At 42.2% G+C, this 18,236-nt stretch overlaps 1 protein-coding gene across 5 annotated transcripts in view; it reads right to left on the bottom strand.

The window, feature by feature from the left end:
* The window catches only part of garnl3 (GTPase activating Rap/RanGAP domain like 3), a 182,360-nt gene that overhangs the window by 141,337 nt on the left and 22,787 nt on the right, over positions 1–18,236 (bottom strand). Inside the window, exon 1 of one of the 5 annotated variants that reach the window (XM_036976922.1) lies at positions 3,828–4,236. The exons of the other annotated variants lie outside the window; for them this stretch is intronic. Within the exon in view, the coding sequence (XP_036832817.1) occupies positions 3,828–3,877 (50 nt within the window). The 5' untranslated portion in view covers positions 3,878–4,236. Of the gene's footprint in view, positions 1–3,827; positions 4,237–18,236 lie in introns of those variants that run through there. 5 annotated transcript variants of the gene reach the window in all.

The raw sequence follows: 18,236 nt of genomic DNA on the forward strand, positions 1-18,236 counted from the left end.
GCAATAATTCAATAACCAACGTTTCAACAGCCAAGCTGTCTTCATCAGGGTATAGTTGATGGACAGTAATATTTATTTTGATCCTGAAAAACACCAGTCCCTGATGGTGAAAAGCATACCCATAACAAGATGCTGCCACCACAATACTTGAAAACACAATACTTGAGTATTTTCCAATGTAATTCCTTTATGGATGTAATTTAAGGGAGCAAAATATGAAAACTGTGCAAGTGGTGTGTATACTTTCACGAGGCACTGTATATGCAAAGACAAAGCATCAAACCCTTGAGAGCAGAGCTAAAGTGAAGTGGTCTCAAAAGTTAGACGATTCTGAAATATTGCATACCGGTATACCTACAACTATATTTTCCAGAGAAAGAGTGGATATTGAGGCTTAGAAAGACACAGCAAGGCTTCCTGTATAACACTGTGGAGGATGAGAAAGAGAGCCTGTCACAGTCTAGATGGTGTCTATGTTGCTGGGTGGTCATCCTGCTGTTGTTGGAACAAATCAAAGTGCTGCTAGGTATACTTAGAGATAATCGCTCTGAAATTGTGTGTGTGTGTGTGTGTGTGTGTGTGTGTATGACCGGTTGGTGGTACAATAGTAATACAATATGGGAGAGAGTTGATCTGTGAATATGAACATTATGTGAACTATGTCTAAGTTGATATGCCAACATCTCTCTCTTTCTCCCCCCTCTCTCTTTCCTTCCTCTTGCTCTCCCCCCTCTCTTTCTCTCCCCTATCTCTCTCTCAGTCTCACTCTCTTTCTTCCCCCCCCCTCTTTCTCTGTAGTGGAACAACGTTGGAGTTGAATTTAGAGTAGTCTTTATGCCTGGCCAAGCTTATGGATAAATGTATTCTCCCCCCTCCTCTCTTTCTCTCAGTCTCTCTCTCTCTCCTTCCATCTGTAATAAACTCATCTACTGGAATTTACTGCCTTGTTTTTATTTCTTCTCATCCCTCTCTCTTTCACCTCTCACAGGAGTGTCCTGGAGGGTGATAGAGGGATGAGTCTGCCCTATTGCCCTTCACCTATCCTCTCTAAGTTAATGAAAAAAATACAACTGGGGTCTTTCTGGTTAAGCTCATCCCTCGTTCCCTTCATCCCCTCAATGTGGAAACAGTCAGCTATGTTACTAGTGAGGTATTCATGTCTAAAGGCCCAATGGAGACATTTTTATATCAATATCAAATAATTGCTGGTTAACAATTGCTAACTTAATGGATTAATATATGTATTATATTTCCATTAAAAGGGGCAAAAATGTGTTTAACAAAAGACACATCTCGGTAGGTGGTCCAAGTATGAAAGGAATCAGCATATGGGGGGGGGGGGGGGGGTCTCTGCTCAAGCAAGAGGGGAGGCCGATGACATCAGAGGGCACCATCAGACCAACTCCTTGAATGGGCTACTCCAAGAAGTTGGCACTCAAAATACATTTGCACTTTTTACCCTTAAGTGTGTGTATGTTATTGTATTTATACCTGGGATATTGTTTTTCAACAAGGTCAAAAATAGCTGGAGTGCATCTTTAAAGGTCGAGGGCCACAAAAATGCTTCATAACACCTATCAAATGTTTTATTTCCTGAACCTCAAAAGCCTAATGTAGGCAGACAAGTGAATCGACACAGGTTGACGTTTATTGTCATGAATCTTGGCATAAAGGTTCCCACTAGATGGGCCAGCTGCAAATTCAGAATTGTCTATATCATAAAAATTCAAGAAAAAAAATGAGCTTTTTGGTCGTCATTTAATGTTAGGGTTAGGAATTAGGCTTAGCAGTGTGATTAAGGTTAGGTATAAAATCAGATTTTATGACTTTGTGGCTGTGCCAGCTAGTGACCACTCTGTAGAGCTGCCTCCAGGGCAAGATTCATGACAATAAATGCCAACCTTCTGAATCAACACTGCTGATTATCACCAGCATTGATTTCTATAATGTACATGTCTTATCACTTTAAAATATGCTGAAGTATTGGCATCCACCTGGTCAAACCCCATCCCCCACATATACAGAATACCACAGTATGAGTCATAATACCCATGAAACCTAGCAGTCAAGCAAGGAAACGGTTCCAATCGTTATTCCACCATTCATTTTTCCCATAAGGTATTTTAGAAACACTTCAAATGAAGGCTGTTTCGTGTAGGCTTACCCTGGCGTGACGTTTTGATGACCGTGTAAATCTCTCTAGGTTTTATCAATATACTGTATTTGCCAGTATTTACCCCCCGAAAATGAAGTGCTAATTAGCTGCTAAAATGGCTATCATAAAGAACTATAAATGCCGTGATGGATCTCAATGAGAACTTTGAATTGTCTTGGACAAGTTTTAAAGTGACACAATACCTGTTAGCAAAGGTGACAGCTAGAAATGACCTGCAGCAGCTTGCAGGGATTTGTAGTATTTCATGATGTCTACAGTTATGCTAATTAGCATTTTCAAATCTGAGAGTAAATATATTGAAGTAAATATATTGGAGCCGAATATATTGATAAAAGTGACCTTATCCTAGAGAGATTTAAATGACTTTTAAAATGTTGTGCCGGGGTAAGTCTACACGAAACACAGCCCTTATTGGAAGTGTTTCTAAAATTCCCCATGGGAAAAATGTATGGTGGAAAAACTATTGGAACCATGTTTGACTGCTAGGTTTTATGGGTATTATGACACCTCCACCGTGGGACTCTATATGCTGTCAAGGTAGGGGAAACCCTGATCGTGTTGTTTTTTTCTGGAAGGATTGGGTCACTGCAGATGAAGCTGCATTCTTACACTGACTGAATGGTTTCCTACAGGAGCAGAGAGAGAGAGAGATATACTCCTATTTTGCTGCAGTAATGTATGTTTTAGACTTGATCAATCTTGTGGTTGGTAATTAAAACATGATGCACTCACACGCATCATAACTGAGGTAGTCTGCAAGCCAGATAACAATTCATTTGGATAACATATTTCCATATCGCTATTGATGTTTTCCTGAGCGCGAGCACACTAATATTATTATGCTGTCATGCTCTCAGGGCTTCGTTGCCTGGCGCATACAACTCCATTCTACCGTGAACTAAAAAGCACTATGATGAATAATTTATGTTTTTTCCGTGTTTGTTCGTGGACATTGCCTACCAGTACCACCCCAGCAAACAACTAATTCAATACACCAATACACGTTTCGCAGAGCCGAACTAATTCAGTGTTGCTTTCATAATATTGACAACGTTCAACTATATGCCCCGAAACAGTGTTATCGATTAGCGGCCACGGTGGAAGCGGGCAGGGCTGCGCACCGAAGCTTCCAATAACAGGTCGCTTCTCTCTAGTCGGACGCTTCAGGTACTTCAGGCTGGTGGTGACTTGTAGATGCAAAGGTTCAAATAGCTTTGAATATCTCCTTTTGCAGAGGGAAACAAACATCATTGCAACGGAGAGAATGGTTCACAAGCGGTCGCTCAGAAAAGCAACATAAATAGCGAACATTTGGAGAGCCTACACATACATAAAACATTTAACATTCAAATGTTTATGTAACGTACGTTACTATTTATAACACTATTATTACATGGTTTACTTTTACTATGAATGAATTGGTCCAAAGCCTAATGAGTTTGTTTATTGCTGCTGCTTGTTGAACATTTGGGCGAGAAGAACATTTTCATTCCATACAAAAATGCTGCAGTGACAGTAGCCTAAACTACGATCGCCATATGACAACACCAGAGACCTGCATTCACCAGACACACAACAAACACACACGTCTACTAATATGGTCATAGTAGTCGCAAACACTTAGCTGACGGACCGAAATGTGTTCATTTACCGTTGGTTGAAAGTCAACAGTTTGGTAGAAGCGGGGTCCACACTGTTCATGTCCCCATGCGATATCAGTCCAGCACTCAGAGAGCTTGTTTTCCTATGTATTCCTCTTCACTACGGACGCATACTGCTTTCAAACTCCTTATTCACATATTAAACCTATTTCCCCCACTGCATTCAATTTGGCTATTCTCATCCCTTGAGCGCGCAGTGGATACTGATGAGACAGGCTTGTCGTTGCAGCATGTGGCAGAATGGAGCTTTTCTACCAAAACACCTCTCCGTCTTTCCTTTTCTGCCCCCTCTCTCTCTGCTTTTCTCCTCTTATTCGCTCTCTCGTTCACATTTGCAGCGAGCTCCACGAGCACAGAGCGCAACCTCCTCATATGATAGTAGTTGCCTTGGAAGAGATCATCGCACGCACGCACGCACGCACACTCTCAGGAAACCTAACTGTCATTCTTGGATTATCTGAAAGTCGGAGAAAATCACAGGGGGTTAGTTTTATAACATTTGATGAGTGTCAAGTGATATAAATAAGCCTGGAATAAATGTAGAGTTTACTTCCAAAACGCTATATCCACCTTTTTCCCCCACATTTGTGTTTTTTCATCAGAAATGATTGCTTATGGATACCTTCATGTGTGTGTAAATACTACTGTTCTCAGATTTTTTATTCATGAATTTTAGAAGTGTATGAAAATATATATTTTTCCCCAAAACGCTATACACAATACATTAGGAACACCTTCCAAATATTGAGTTGCACCCCATTTTGCCCTCAGAACAGCCCCAATTCGTCAGGGCATGGACTCTACAAGGTATCAAAAGCATTCCACAGGGATGTTGGCCCATGTGGACTCCACTGCTTCCAGTTGGCTGGATGTCCTTTGAGTGTTGTACCATTATTGATACACACTGGAAACTGTTGAGCTTGAAATACCCAGCAGCATTGCAGTTCATGGCACACTCAAACTGGTGCTACTACAATACCCTGTTCAAAGGTGCTTAAATCTTTGTCTTGCCCATCCACCCTCTGAATGGCACACACACACAATCTATGTCTCAATTGTCTCAAGGCTTAAATCCTTCTTCAACCTGACTCCTCCCCTTCAACTACACTGATTGAAGTAGATTTAACAGGTGACATCAATAAGGGATCATAGTTTTCACCTGGTCAGTCTATATCATGGAAATAGCAGGTGTTCTTAACGTTTTGTACACTCAGTGTATATCCATTGTTTAGCTGGAACGAAATGTTCAAATCCTGCATATTTGATTGACTGTGATAGGTGGTTGTCTCACCTAGCTATCTTAAGATGAATACATGTACTGTAAGTCGCTCTGGATAAGATCATCTGCTAATTAACTAAAATGTAAACGTTTTACAGTTTACAGATCTCATATTACTGTATTGAAATATTACATTTTTGAAATATTTATGTCACAAATATAATTTATTTATTTGTGAAAAATTGTTATTTGTTACATTTTAACTGTGTAAAACCTAGCATTACTACTTAGTTCTCTGAGAGCAGTAACTAAGTAAAAATACTTTGAAGTACTACTTAAGTAGTTTTGGGGGGGTATCTGTACTTTCCTATTTATTTTTTTGAGAACTTATACTTTTACTCCACTACATTCCTAAAGAAAATATGTACTTTTAATCCCATACCTTATCCCTGACACCCAAAAGTAGTCATTACATTTAGAATGCTTAGCGGTGTTACGTTTTCCAGTTTCTGTGTTGTAGTTTGTGTATTTGCATGTGTGCATTTCAGAAAATGGCTTCCTGAAATCCCTCAAGCAGCTGATTGGTCGACTCCACGGCTAACTGGAGCTGACCCCGCCCCCTCGTCAAAAAGCAGCTGTCTCCAATTACCCACTCCTTCTGAAGCTATATAAAAGCCGGTGTTCTGTTCAGAAGATTGATTGCTGAAAGATTGATTGCTGAAAGATGATTGCTGAGGGGTCATTGCTGAGGGGTCATTGCTGAGGGGTCATTGCTGAGAGGTCATTGCTGAGAGGTCATTGCAGAAAGATCATTGCAGAAAGAGGAGGCTGATGGTTATAGCATATGTTAGTTGTAGATGGGAGCAGCTTTGGTACATTCTGTGAGTTTGTTGCTCAGTCAGAAACTATTTGATGTGCTGTGTTTCTCAGTGTGTTTGAAATTGTTACTAATATTCTGTTTAATTTGTTCCTAGGGGGAAGGCACCTAGGGCATGCTTAGGCAAGAGGCCTGCGGGCATACATATAGTATATTCATTATCTAGGCACACTAGGTAAGACCTGGGCGGACCACCCCCTGTATTTTGGTTAGGGCACCAGGTGGTGCTAAATTAGGTAAGGAGTGGTTAGGCAGGTAAGATAGGAGAGGGGGCTTTGATATTTACTTTCTTTGCTTTGGTTCCGTCCAGCCCCTTTTCCCCATATTACTGTGTGAAGGAATAAATTCCTAGTAAACAGTAAATTCTCTGCCTTTTGTTATCCTTACTCGCACCTACAGTCCATACCTCTTTCGCTTCACGGAGAGTTGAGTTGTAGCAGGGTGTTGTGTTCCCTCTTCAGAAGCGTGCGTAACATAATGGGGGTTCATCCGGGATTCCATTAAACCCACCGTACCCTGCTGCTCTGAGCTCTCTGTGGTTAGGGATTGAGGTGTGATGGTAGGTTGTGAGTTTGGATGACTTGTTAGTTTTTGTGTCCAGTAGATTGCTGTGTACAAGATGGCTGCCTCAGCCATCTCCAAGTGTTTTGAAGCGCCCTCTATTGATTGTTTGGTGAGGTTTCGTAAAGTAGACCTTATAGCTGTTGCTGACCATTATGGATTTGTTTTCCCTGAGAAAGCCCTAAAGGCTGAGCTTTTGGTGCTAGTCGGGGAGGGTTTAGTGAGAGAACGAATTCTCTCATTGCAAGGAGAGGAGACGGGTAGACCTTCCGATGCCAAGTCGGAGGACAGGGCGGAGGAAGGGGTTGCTCCTATCATCCAGATGGTCATTGGCAAACTTCAGACAGGCCTGGACATGCGCTGGCTTGAGCAGGGGGACACTGTGTGCGCTGCAGGATTTTAATCCATGACGGCGTAGTGTGTTACTAATGGTTTTCTTTGAGACTGTGGTCCCAGCTCTCTTCAGGTCATTGACCAGGTCCTGCCGTGTAGTTCTGGGCTGATCCCTCACCTTCCTCATGATCATTGATGCCCCACGAGGTGAGATCTTGCATGGAGCCCCAGACCGAGGGTGATTGACCGTCATCTTGAACTTCTTCCATTTCCAATTATTGCGCCAACAGTTGTTTCCTTCTCACCAAGCTGCTTGCCTATTGTCCTGTAGCCCATCCCAGCCTTGTGCAGGTCTACAATTTTATCTCTGGTGTCCTTACACAGCTCTCTGGTCTTGGCCTTTGTGGAGAGGTTGGAGTCTGTTTGAGTGTGTGGACAGGTGTCTTTTATACAGGTAACGAGTTCAAACACGTGCAGTTAATACAGGTAATGAGTGGAGAACAGGAGGGCTTCTTAAAGAAAAACTAACAGGTCTGTGAGAGCTGGAATTTGTACTGGTTGGTAGGCGATTAAATACTTATGTCATGCAATAAAATGCAAATTAATTACTTAAAAATTATAGTGTGATTTTCTGGATTTTTGTTTTCGATTCCGTCTCTCACAGTTGAAGTGTACCTATGATAAAAATTACAGACCTCTACATGCTTTGTAAGTAGGAAAACCTGCTAAATCGGCAGTGTATCAAATACTTGTTCTCCCCACTGTATGTATATAAATTTAATTTAAACTGTAACACAAAAACGTTGGGAATAAATCAAGGGGTATGAAGGACTCATTGCTAGTTCTGATTGTTCTTATTTTTTTGTATTACTTTTTTGTATTAACATAAGCATTTCCTAAAGAGGGGAGGGGAGGGTTTAAAGAGGAGAGGGAGGGGTTAGAAAGAGGGGAGGGAGGGGTTAGAGAGAGGGGAGGGAGGGGTTAGAAAGGGGGGAGGGAGGGTTTAAGGAGGGGAGGGTTTAAAGAGAGGGGAGGGAGGGGTTAGAGAGGGGGGAGGGAGGGGTTAAAGAGGGGAGGGGAGGGTTTTGAGAGGAGAGGGGGGGGGTTAGAGGGGAGGGGGGTTAGAGAAGGGGAGGGGTTAGAGGGGCTGGATGAGGGACGGAAAGGGACTTACTTACTTACTTACTTACACACCTCAGAAGCTGTATGGCAGGCTACAACAGCCCGATCACAGCCACTCCTCGAGTCCTCTCTCACACACACACACTCACTCACAGGGAAGTTACACACGCACACACACACTAATGCACGCACACACACCAGTAAATTATACAGCAGGTCAGAGAGAGAGAGATGTGGGAGGAGTGTGGGGTAAGTAGGGAGGAAGCACCCTCTGTGGGGTCACGACAACCGGAAGCATCCGGTTTTCAGGATAAATGGAAAGAGAGCCTGTGCTGCGACATCCGCTTTTTGACGCTAACAAGCCGACACTCCATCTTAACTCCTCCACCACATTTACTGGATTGGATCAACTGTGCAGGACCAGAAAGATGCCTGCTATGTTAGGTTAGGAAGGAAGAGACAGCGGCGGAAGAAAGGAAGGGGAGGCGGGACAGAGAGTTGAAACATAGATGGGGTGAGTGGAAGACAAATGTAGAAAGAGAGATATAAACAGAAAGTTAGAGCGCAAAACAGACGTGGGAGGAAGGAACAAAACATTAATGGAGTGAGGGAATGAGAGAAAGGTGAAGGGAATGAGAGAGAGATGAAGCTTGTTCTTTTTGTGAGAGTGCATATCATTCCAGTTAATGTGATCTATTGTATACGTTATTCAAACTTAAAGAGCCTGATAAGGTTTCTATGTTAAAGGGATAGTTCAGACAAATGACAAAATGACACATTGGTTTAACCTGCCCTGTAAGCAGTATATGGACATGGTATGGCAGCAATCCATGCTTTTGGTGTAGCTTCCCTGGCACTGTTTCCACATGCTCATATTTTAGCATTTGTGGCACAAATCTCATTCAAGTCATGGGACCGATATTAGCATATTTGGCACATCAGCCAATGCGTGGCTACTAAATGTGAAAGTCTTGTGTAAAGAATATGTTTGGAAACATTATTTCAAGTTATTGAACCAACTTCATTTCTTGATTTACAGGGAATGGATTTAATTTCTTGTAAGCTAATTGTAGAAAACATTGGTTAGGGCCTCCCGAGTGGCGCAACGGTCTAAGACACTGCATCGCAGTGCTAGCTTGCCACTAGAGATTCTGAGTTCGGGTCCAGGCTCTGTTGCAGCCGCGACCAGGAGTGCAGTGCACACTGACACGGTCGCCAGGTGCACAGTGCTTCCTCTGACACATTGGTGCAGCTGGCTTCTGGGTTAAGAGGGCATTGTGTCAAGAAGCAGTGCGGCTTGGTTGGGTTGTGTTTCAGAGGCCACACGGCTCTCGACCTTCACCTCTCCCGAGTCCGTACGGGAGTTGCAGCGATGAGACAAGACTGTAACTACCAATTGGGGAGAAAACGGGGTAAAAAAAAATACAAATATCTCAAATGATTATTTAAAAAGATTGTATTTACATGAAATATTAGTTTGTATTTGTTATTTATTAGGTTTAACCAAGGGAAAAGTAAGTTGAGTGTTGAAAGAAATAGGTTTCACATTGAAATATTGGTTGGGTAACACTAAAAAAAAAAAGTTGCCATTAAATCATTTGGTTTCAACTAATGTTGTATATTTCAATTGGGATGGAAACTCATTTACATAACCGAAACCAGTTAAAGTATTAAAGTATTAAAGACATAGTTTTTACTGTTTAATTGTTCGCCAGCTCATGACCACACACACACACACACACACACACACACACACACACACACACACACACACACACACACACACACACACACACACACACACACACACACTAAAATGTCAGGTCATGGATCTTCCCCGAGCTGAAAGGGGTAATCTGCGATTTATACATCCATTTTTTTACTTTTAATTCAATGATATTCCCTTCCGTTCAAAAGTTTGGGGTCACTTAGGAATGTCCTTGTTTTTGAAAGAAAGGCAAAAAAATGGTCCATTAAAATAACATAAAATTGATCAGAAATACAGTGTAGACAATGTTAATGTTGTAAATGACTATGGTAGCTGGAAACTGCATATTTTTTGTGGAATATCTACATAGGTGTACAGAGGCCCATTATCAGCAACCATCACTCCTGTGTGTTCGAGTGGCATGTTGTGTTAGCTAATCCAAGTTTATCATTTTAAAAGGCTAATTGATCATTAGAGAAAACCCTTTTGCAATTATGTTAGCACAGCTGAAAACTGTTGTGCTGATTAAATAAGCAATTAAAATGGTCTTCTTTAGACTAGTTGAGTATCTGGCATCAGCATTTGTGGGCTCGATGACAGGCTCAAAATGGCCAGAAACAAAGAACTGTCTTCTAAAACTCGTCAGTTAATGAAGCTGCCAGCTGAGGACTTGTGAGGTGTCTGTTTCTCAAACTAGATACTCTAATGTACTTGTCCTCTTGCTCAGTTGTGCACCGGGGCCTCCCACTCCTCTTTCTATTCTGGTTAGAGCCAGTTTGCGTTGTTCTGTGAAGGGAGTAGTACACAGCGTTGTACGAGATCTTCAATTTCTTGGCATTTTCTCGCATGGAATACCCTTCATTTCTCAGAACAAGAAGAGACTGACGAGTTTCAGAAGAAAGTTATTTGTTTCTGGCTATTTTGAGCTGCCAAAGGTGCTTCAATAAAGTACTGAGTAAAGGGTCTGATTTCTTATGTAAATGTGATTTTCCGGGTTTTTTATTTATACATTTGCAAAAATCATCTAAAACCTGTTTTTGATTTGTCATTATGGGGTATTGTGTGTAGATTGATGAGGGATTTAAAAAAAAATACATTTTAAAATCAAATGTTATTTGTCACATACACATGGTTAGCAGATGTTAATGCGAGTGTAGCGAAATGCTTATGCTTCTAGTTCCGACAATGCAGTAATAACCAACGAGTAATCTAACCTAACAATTCCACAACTACTACCTTATACACACAAGTGTAAAGGAATGAAGAATATGTACATAAAAATATATGAATGAATGATGGTACAGAACGGCATAGGCAAGATGCAGTAGATGGTATCGAGTGCAGTATATTTTATTTTTTTATTTTTTTTTATTTTACCTTTATTTAACCAGGCAAGTCAGTTAAGAACAAATTCTTATTTTCAATGACGGCCTGGGAACAGTGGGTTAACTGCCTGTTCAGGGGCAGAACGACAGATTTGTACCTTGTCAGCTCGGGGGTTTGAACTCACAACCTTCCGGTTACTAGTCCAACGCTCTAACCACTAGGCTACCCTGCCGCCCCATATATATATATATATACAGTATATACAAAATAAGGCTCTAACGTAACAAAATGTGGAAAAAGTCAAGGAGTCTGAATACTTTCCGAATGTACTGTAGCCATTGATTCTTGAAGAATCTGTGCAAAAACGGGTTGAATCAATGTGGTTTCCAAATCATTTCAACAATAAAAATGACGTGATGACATTGAATCAACGCGGGAAAGTGATTGGATTTTTTTTAAAGTAAATCATCGTAAGGGAAATTCGTGTTCAATCCAATGACATGGTGAAATGTTTGGTTGATTTCACGTTCTATCATTTATTGAGTCAGATGGCCCATTCATCACAAAACCCACTGATTGCCAATTACTTTAATGATTTTTTCATTGGCAAAATTGGCAAATTTAGGCATGACATGCCAGCAACAAAACGCTGACACTACACATCCAAGTATATCTGATGAAATTATGAAAGACAAGCATTGTAATTTTTAATTGCTTAAAGTGAGTGTGGAAGTGATGAAACAATTATTGTTGTCATCAACAATGACAAGCCACAACTTGGATGGAAATTACTGAGGATAATAGCGGACGGTATTGCCAGTCCTATTTGCCATAATCAATCTAAGCCTAGTAGAGAGCGTGTGCACTCAGGCCTGGAGCAACGCATAATTAATTCCGCTACCCAATAATAGTAAAGCCCCCTTTACTGGCTCAAGTAGCCAACCAATCAGCATGTTACCAACCCTTAGTAAACTTTTGGGAAAAATGGTGTTTGACCAGATACAATAATATTTTAAATAAACAAATAAACTAAATAAACAGACTTTCAGCAAGCTTATAGGGAAGGACATTCAACAAGCACAGCACTTACACAAATTACTGATGATTGGCTGAGAGAAATTGATGATAAAACGTTTGTGGGACTGTTCTGGTAGACTTCAGTGTGGATTTTGACATTATTGATTATAGTCTGCTGCTGGAAAAACGTATGTGTTATGGCTTCACCCCCTGCTATATTGTGGATAAAGAGTTACCTGTCTAACAGAACAAAGAGGGTGTTCTTTAATGGAAGCCTCTCCAACACAATCCATGTAGAATCAGGAACTCCCCAGGGCAGTTGTCTAGGCCCTTTACTTTTTACAATCTTTATTAATGACATGCCACTGGCTTTGAGTAAAGCCCGTGTGTACAGTATATGTATGCGGATGACTCAACACTATACACATCAGCTACTACAGTGAGTGAAATCACTGCAACACTTAACATAGAGCTGCAGTTAGTTTCAGAATGGGTGGCAAGGAATAAGTTAGTTCTTAATATTTCACAAACAAAAAGCATTGTATTTGGGACAAATAATTCACTAAACCCTAAACCTAAACCAAATCTTCTAATAAATAATGTGGAAATTGAGCAAGTTGAGGTGACTAAACTACCTGGAATAACCCTGGATTGTAAACTGTCATGGTCAAAACATATTGATACAACAGTAGCTAAGCTGGGGAGAAGTCTGTCCATAATAAAGCGCTGCTCTGCCCTAACAACACTATCAACAGGCCCTAGTTTTGTAGCACCTGGTCTAATGTTCAGTCGTTTGGTCAGGTGCCACAAAGAAGGATTTTGGAAAATGACATATGTCTCAGAACAGGGCAGCACGTCTGGCCCTTAAATGTACACACAGAGCTAATATTAATAATATGCATATAAATGTCTCATGGCTCAAAGTGGAGGAGAGATTGACTTGTTCACTACTTTTTTTTGTAAGAAGTGTTGACATGCTGAATGCACCGAGATGTCTGTTTAAACTACTAGCAGTAGTAGCCAGAGGGCACACACTTAATGTGTTGTGAAAAGTGTTATGAAATGTAATCTCATGTATTATTTTAAATTGTATATAACTGCCTTAATGTTGCTGTAACCCAGGAAGAGTAGCTGCTGCCTTAACAGCAGCTAATGAGGATCCTTAATAAATACAAAAACAAATACATTCATGTCAGTTGACAACTCATCCAAATGTAAATCAAAACTAGACATTTAACTGACGTCTGTGCCCAGTGGGTTATTAATTCATCTTAAGCTTAGTTCAACTGTCGTACCCCATAAAAAGACACACACAAAAAAAACACTGTGTAGTTTAAAAACATGGTTAAAACTGTCATTTTGGAGCCTCTCGAGTGGTGCAGAGGTCTAAGGCACTGCATCGCAGTGCTAGAGGCATCACTACAGACCTGGGTTTGATCCTGGGCTGTATCACAACCGGCTGTGATCGGGAGTACCATAGGGCAGCTCATAATTGGCCCAGTATCAAGCGGGTTAGGGGAGGGTGTGGCCCGGGGGGGCTTTACTTGGCTCATCACGCTCTAGCGACTCCTTGTGGCGGGCCGGGCTCCTGCAGGCCGACAGTGTTGAACAGTGTTTCCTTTGACACATTGGTGAGGCTGGCCTGGTTTAGCAGGCGGGTGTTAAGAAGCGCGGTTTGGCGGGTCATGTTTCGCTGGACACATGACTCGACCTTCACCTCCCGAGCCCATTGGGGAGTTCCAGCAATGAGGCAAGATCGAAATTGGGAAGAAAATAGGGCTAACATTTCTAATAATAAAAATATATGTATAATTTTGATCTGTCTTTGTATTCATAGCTTTGCCTATGAATTTGAGAGTGGTTCCATTTCTCCAGGCCAATCCCTCAGCTGTTCACCTAAACAAAGGTGGGGTGACCGCTTTGTTGTTGTTTGAAATTACCCCTTTAAAGACATGCATGACAAAGGGACCCTGAAGAAATGACACCTTGACGATCACGTCAGGATGGAGTTACACACAAGCAACCGGAGACATATGAACACCCCCACTCTATTTACTGCCCTAAGGGGTACGGTTACAGTAGGAAACACACGCATGTACAGACATAGACACACACAGACACACACACACACACGCATGCACGGACATAGACACACACAGACACACACACACACACGCATGCACGGACATAGACACACACATACACAAAACACAAACACACACAAAGTCGTCCAAATACACACACAAACACACAGTCTCTCTCTCTCTGTCACTCAGATATACAGGGTCATATTCCCTCCCATCCTTTTTTATTGAGCCTAATGCTGTTTTTAACTGTCCATCAACCCTGCCTCTACAAGGAAGGGAAGGGAAACGAAGACTTCCCCCATAGCGATGAACCTGTTAGATAGCGTGTGTTTATTGTAGAGGTATCCAATAGTGTGTACCTCAGCCACTTAAAGCTCAATATAATGTCAATAGGAGTTAAGAGAGGGGAGGTCATGTGACACCTCTGGAGGCCATAACAACACTGCTATACAATATAATACAATAATATACAATACTACACTATATTTAAGCAATAAGGCACAAGGCGGCTAAGGCCTGTTCTTATGCATGACACATCACGGAGTGCCTGGATACAGCCCTTAGCCGTGGTATATTGGACACATACTACAAATCCCCGTGGTGCCTTATTGCTATTATAAACTGGTTATCAACATAATTAGAGCAGTCAAAATAAATGTTTTGTAATACCCGTGGTATACGGTCTGATATACCACAGCTGTCAGCCAATCAGCATTTAGTGCTCAAACCACCCAGTTTATAATATACTATTCAGCCTAGTTGAGGCCATTCTGTGGGTGGTCATAACACACAAACACACACAGTTATGTTGACAGTGTGTGTGTGTCTGTGTGATTGTGTGTGTGTTACCAGTGTTTATGTGACATTAATTTGCTCCAGGTAATGAGTGTAATCCAGTGATGCCAACCACAGCACACACACACACACACACACACACACACACACACACACAGTACCTGGTGGGAGGAGCTACAGGAGGACAGGATCATTGTAATGGCTGGAATGGAATCAATAGTTTCCATGTGTTTGAAGTGTTTGACTCTGTTCCATTGATTCCATTCCAGCCATTACAATGATCCCGTCCTCCTGTAGCTCCTCCCACCAGCCTCCTCTGGTAAACACACACACACACATCACACGTTACATTAATTACTATATTACACACTTGCTGCCGCACAGTCTTCGAGGTACAACCCTCCTCTGTTTCACTTTGAGTGAGTAACCCCCTCTCATAGTGTATATGTGGGATCTAGTGTGTGTTCTAGTGTGTATGTGTGTTCTAGCATGCGTGTGTTCGAGTGTGTTTGTTTGTGTGTTCTATTGTGTGTGTGTATGTGTGTTCTAGTGTGTGTGTGTGTGTGTTCTAGTGTGTGTGTGTGTTCTAGTGTGTGTGTGTGTGTGTGTGTGTGTGTGTGTGTGTGTGTGTGTGTGTGTGTGTGTGTGTGTGTGTGTGTGTGCGCGCGTGTGTATTCTAGTGTGTGTGGTGTTCTAGTGTGTGCGCATATGTGTTTGCTCTAGTGCGTGTGTGTGTGTCCTGATGTCTTCCTTTAGATTTAAGTCCATTGATCTGTCACTCTGTGCTAACAGAAAGACAGTGTGTTAAAGTGCTTTACTGCCCTCAGACAAGGTTATGTTAGCACAGCTGAAAACTGTTTTTCTAATTAAATAAGCAATAAAACTGGCCTTCTTTAGACTTGTTGAGTATCTGAAGCATCAGCATTTGTGGGTTCGATTACAGGCTCAAAATGGCCAGAAAAAAATAACTTTCTTCTGAAACTTGTCAGTCTATTCTTGTTCTGAGAAATGAAGGCTATTCCATGTGAGAAGTTGCCAAGAAACTGAAGATCTCGTACAGCGCTGTGTACTACTCCCTTCACAGAACAGCGCAAACTGGCTCTAACCAGAATAGAAAGAGGAGTGGGAGGCCCCGGTGCACAACTGAACAAGAGGACAAGTACATTAGAGTGTCTAGTTTGAGAAACAGACACCTCACAAGTCCTCAACTGGCAGCTTCATTAAATAGTACCAGCAGCAAGGTAGCGCAGTGGTCTAGGGCACTGCATCGCAGTGCTAGCTGTGCCACCAGAGACCCTGGGTTTGAGCCCAGGCTCTGTCGCAGGCGGCCGCGACCGGGAGGTCCATGGGGCGACGCACAATTGGCCTAGCGTCGTCTGGGTTAGGGAGGGTTTGGCCTCATCGCGCACTAGCGACTCCTGTGGCGGGCTGGGCGCAGTGCGCGCTAACCAGGTCGCCAGGTGCACGGTGTTTCCTCCGACACATTGGTGCGGCTTGCTTCCGGGTTGGAGGCGCGCTGTGTTAAGAAGCAGTGCGGCTTGGTTGGGTTGTGTTTCGGAGGACGCATGGCTTTTGGCCTTTGTCTCTCCCGAGTCCGTATGGGAGTTGTAGCGATGATAGTAACTACTAACAATTGGATACTAAATTGGGGAGAAAAGGGGGTAAAAAAAAAATTAAAGAAAGAAATAGTACCCGCAAAACACCAGTCTCAACATCAACAGTGGAAAGGTGACTCTGGGATGCTGGCCTTCTAGGCAGAGTTCCTCTGTCCAGTCTCAACATCAACAGTGGAAAGGTGACTCCGGGATGCTGGCCTTCTAGGCAGAGTTCCTCTGTCCAGTCTCAACATCAACAGTGGAGAGGGGACTCCGGGATGCTGGCCTTCTAGGCAGAGTTCCTCTGTGCAGTGTTTGTGTTCTTTTGCCCATCTTAATCTTTTATTTTTATTGGCCAGTCTAAGATCTGGATTTTTCTTTGCAACTCTGCTTAGAAGGCCAGCATCCTGGAGTCGCCTCTTCGCTGTTGACGCTGAGACTGGTGTTTTGTGGGTATTATTTAATGAAGCTGCCAGTTGAGGACTCATTACAGTACACAAACAAAATCACATTATTACACATCAATGAGATTTGAATCCATGCTTGGACTAACTCATTCTTAGCACTATTGTCTGTGTTGTGTTATTGTTTTTTGTCTTCCCAGTCAAATCCTGTCCTGCCCTCAATGGAAAAGTTGAGCTCTTCTCCAACACCACCATGATGAGCCTGCACTGAAGCCTCTGAACACAGCCCCTGTGCAGCACTGAAGCCTCTGAACACAGCCCCTGTCCAGCACTGAAGTCAAGTGTCTGAACAACTCAACTCATGCCTCATACGCTCAGTCAATCACTGCTGTGATGCCTTCCCAACAATGTTTAAGTAGCCTTCTCATTCCCCATAATATTTTACTATGTATCTCTTTATTAAATGTTTTAGGTTTAAAATAATTTGTCTTTGACGATTTTTTAAACAAACGTCATCTCCGTGGGGTCTGCACCTATACGGTTTTTAAAATCACCAGCCTCCACTGTCACACACACATACAGTTTCTATCACACACATGTTATTTTGTGTGTGTATGTGTGTGACTTCTCTGTATTCCTAATGGGAAAATATAAATTAATATCATTAACAAATTCAACTTCTGTAAATGAATAGTATTTAACATTGGGCATAGCCCCACTGCACCATGGGGCAGGTTTCTGCTGAACTAGCCTGGGGGGAATGGTGTGTGTGTGTGTGTGTGTGTGTGTGTGTGTGTGTGTGTGTGTGTGTGTGTGTGTGTGTGTGTGTGTGTGTGTGTGTGTGTGTGTGTGTGTGTGTGTGTGTGTGTGTGTGTGTGTGTGTGTGACCAAATTGCGCTAGTTTATCCCAGGCTTTCTTTTCCCTAGACAAACACAAGATGAAAGCCCTGGATGAACATGTGTAGGTGGAAGCATTGTATTGTGTACAATCTACGTATCTGTTTCAAGACAGTGTGGGCTTGTCTGTGTGTGTTTGTGTGTGCTTGCGTGCCTGTATGAATATCTGTTTGTGTGTCCGTGTGTGTGTGTGTGTGTGCGTGTGTGCCTGCGTGCTTGTGTGCGTCCACAAAGTCCACTATTGAGTCAACATTTTCATCTTAGCCATGTACCACTAGTATACAAAAGAGAGATAATTTTTCATTGCTCTATATTAACACATAAATCATGGTTAATGGTGTTTTTTTGTCAGTAATTAGTTGCTAGACAAAGTCCCAACATTTCAGAAGGATAAAAAAAGGGTTTAAAAAGTATGACTCTTTTGACCACTTAGGGTCAAGTATGCGGGTAAACATGTT

Source organism: Oncorhynchus mykiss, chromosome 5, assembly GCF_013265735.2.
Source record: "Oncorhynchus mykiss isolate Arlee chromosome 5, USDA_OmykA_1.1, whole genome shotgun sequence".
NCBI lineage: Eukaryota > Metazoa > Chordata > Actinopteri > Salmoniformes > Salmonidae > Oncorhynchus > Oncorhynchus mykiss.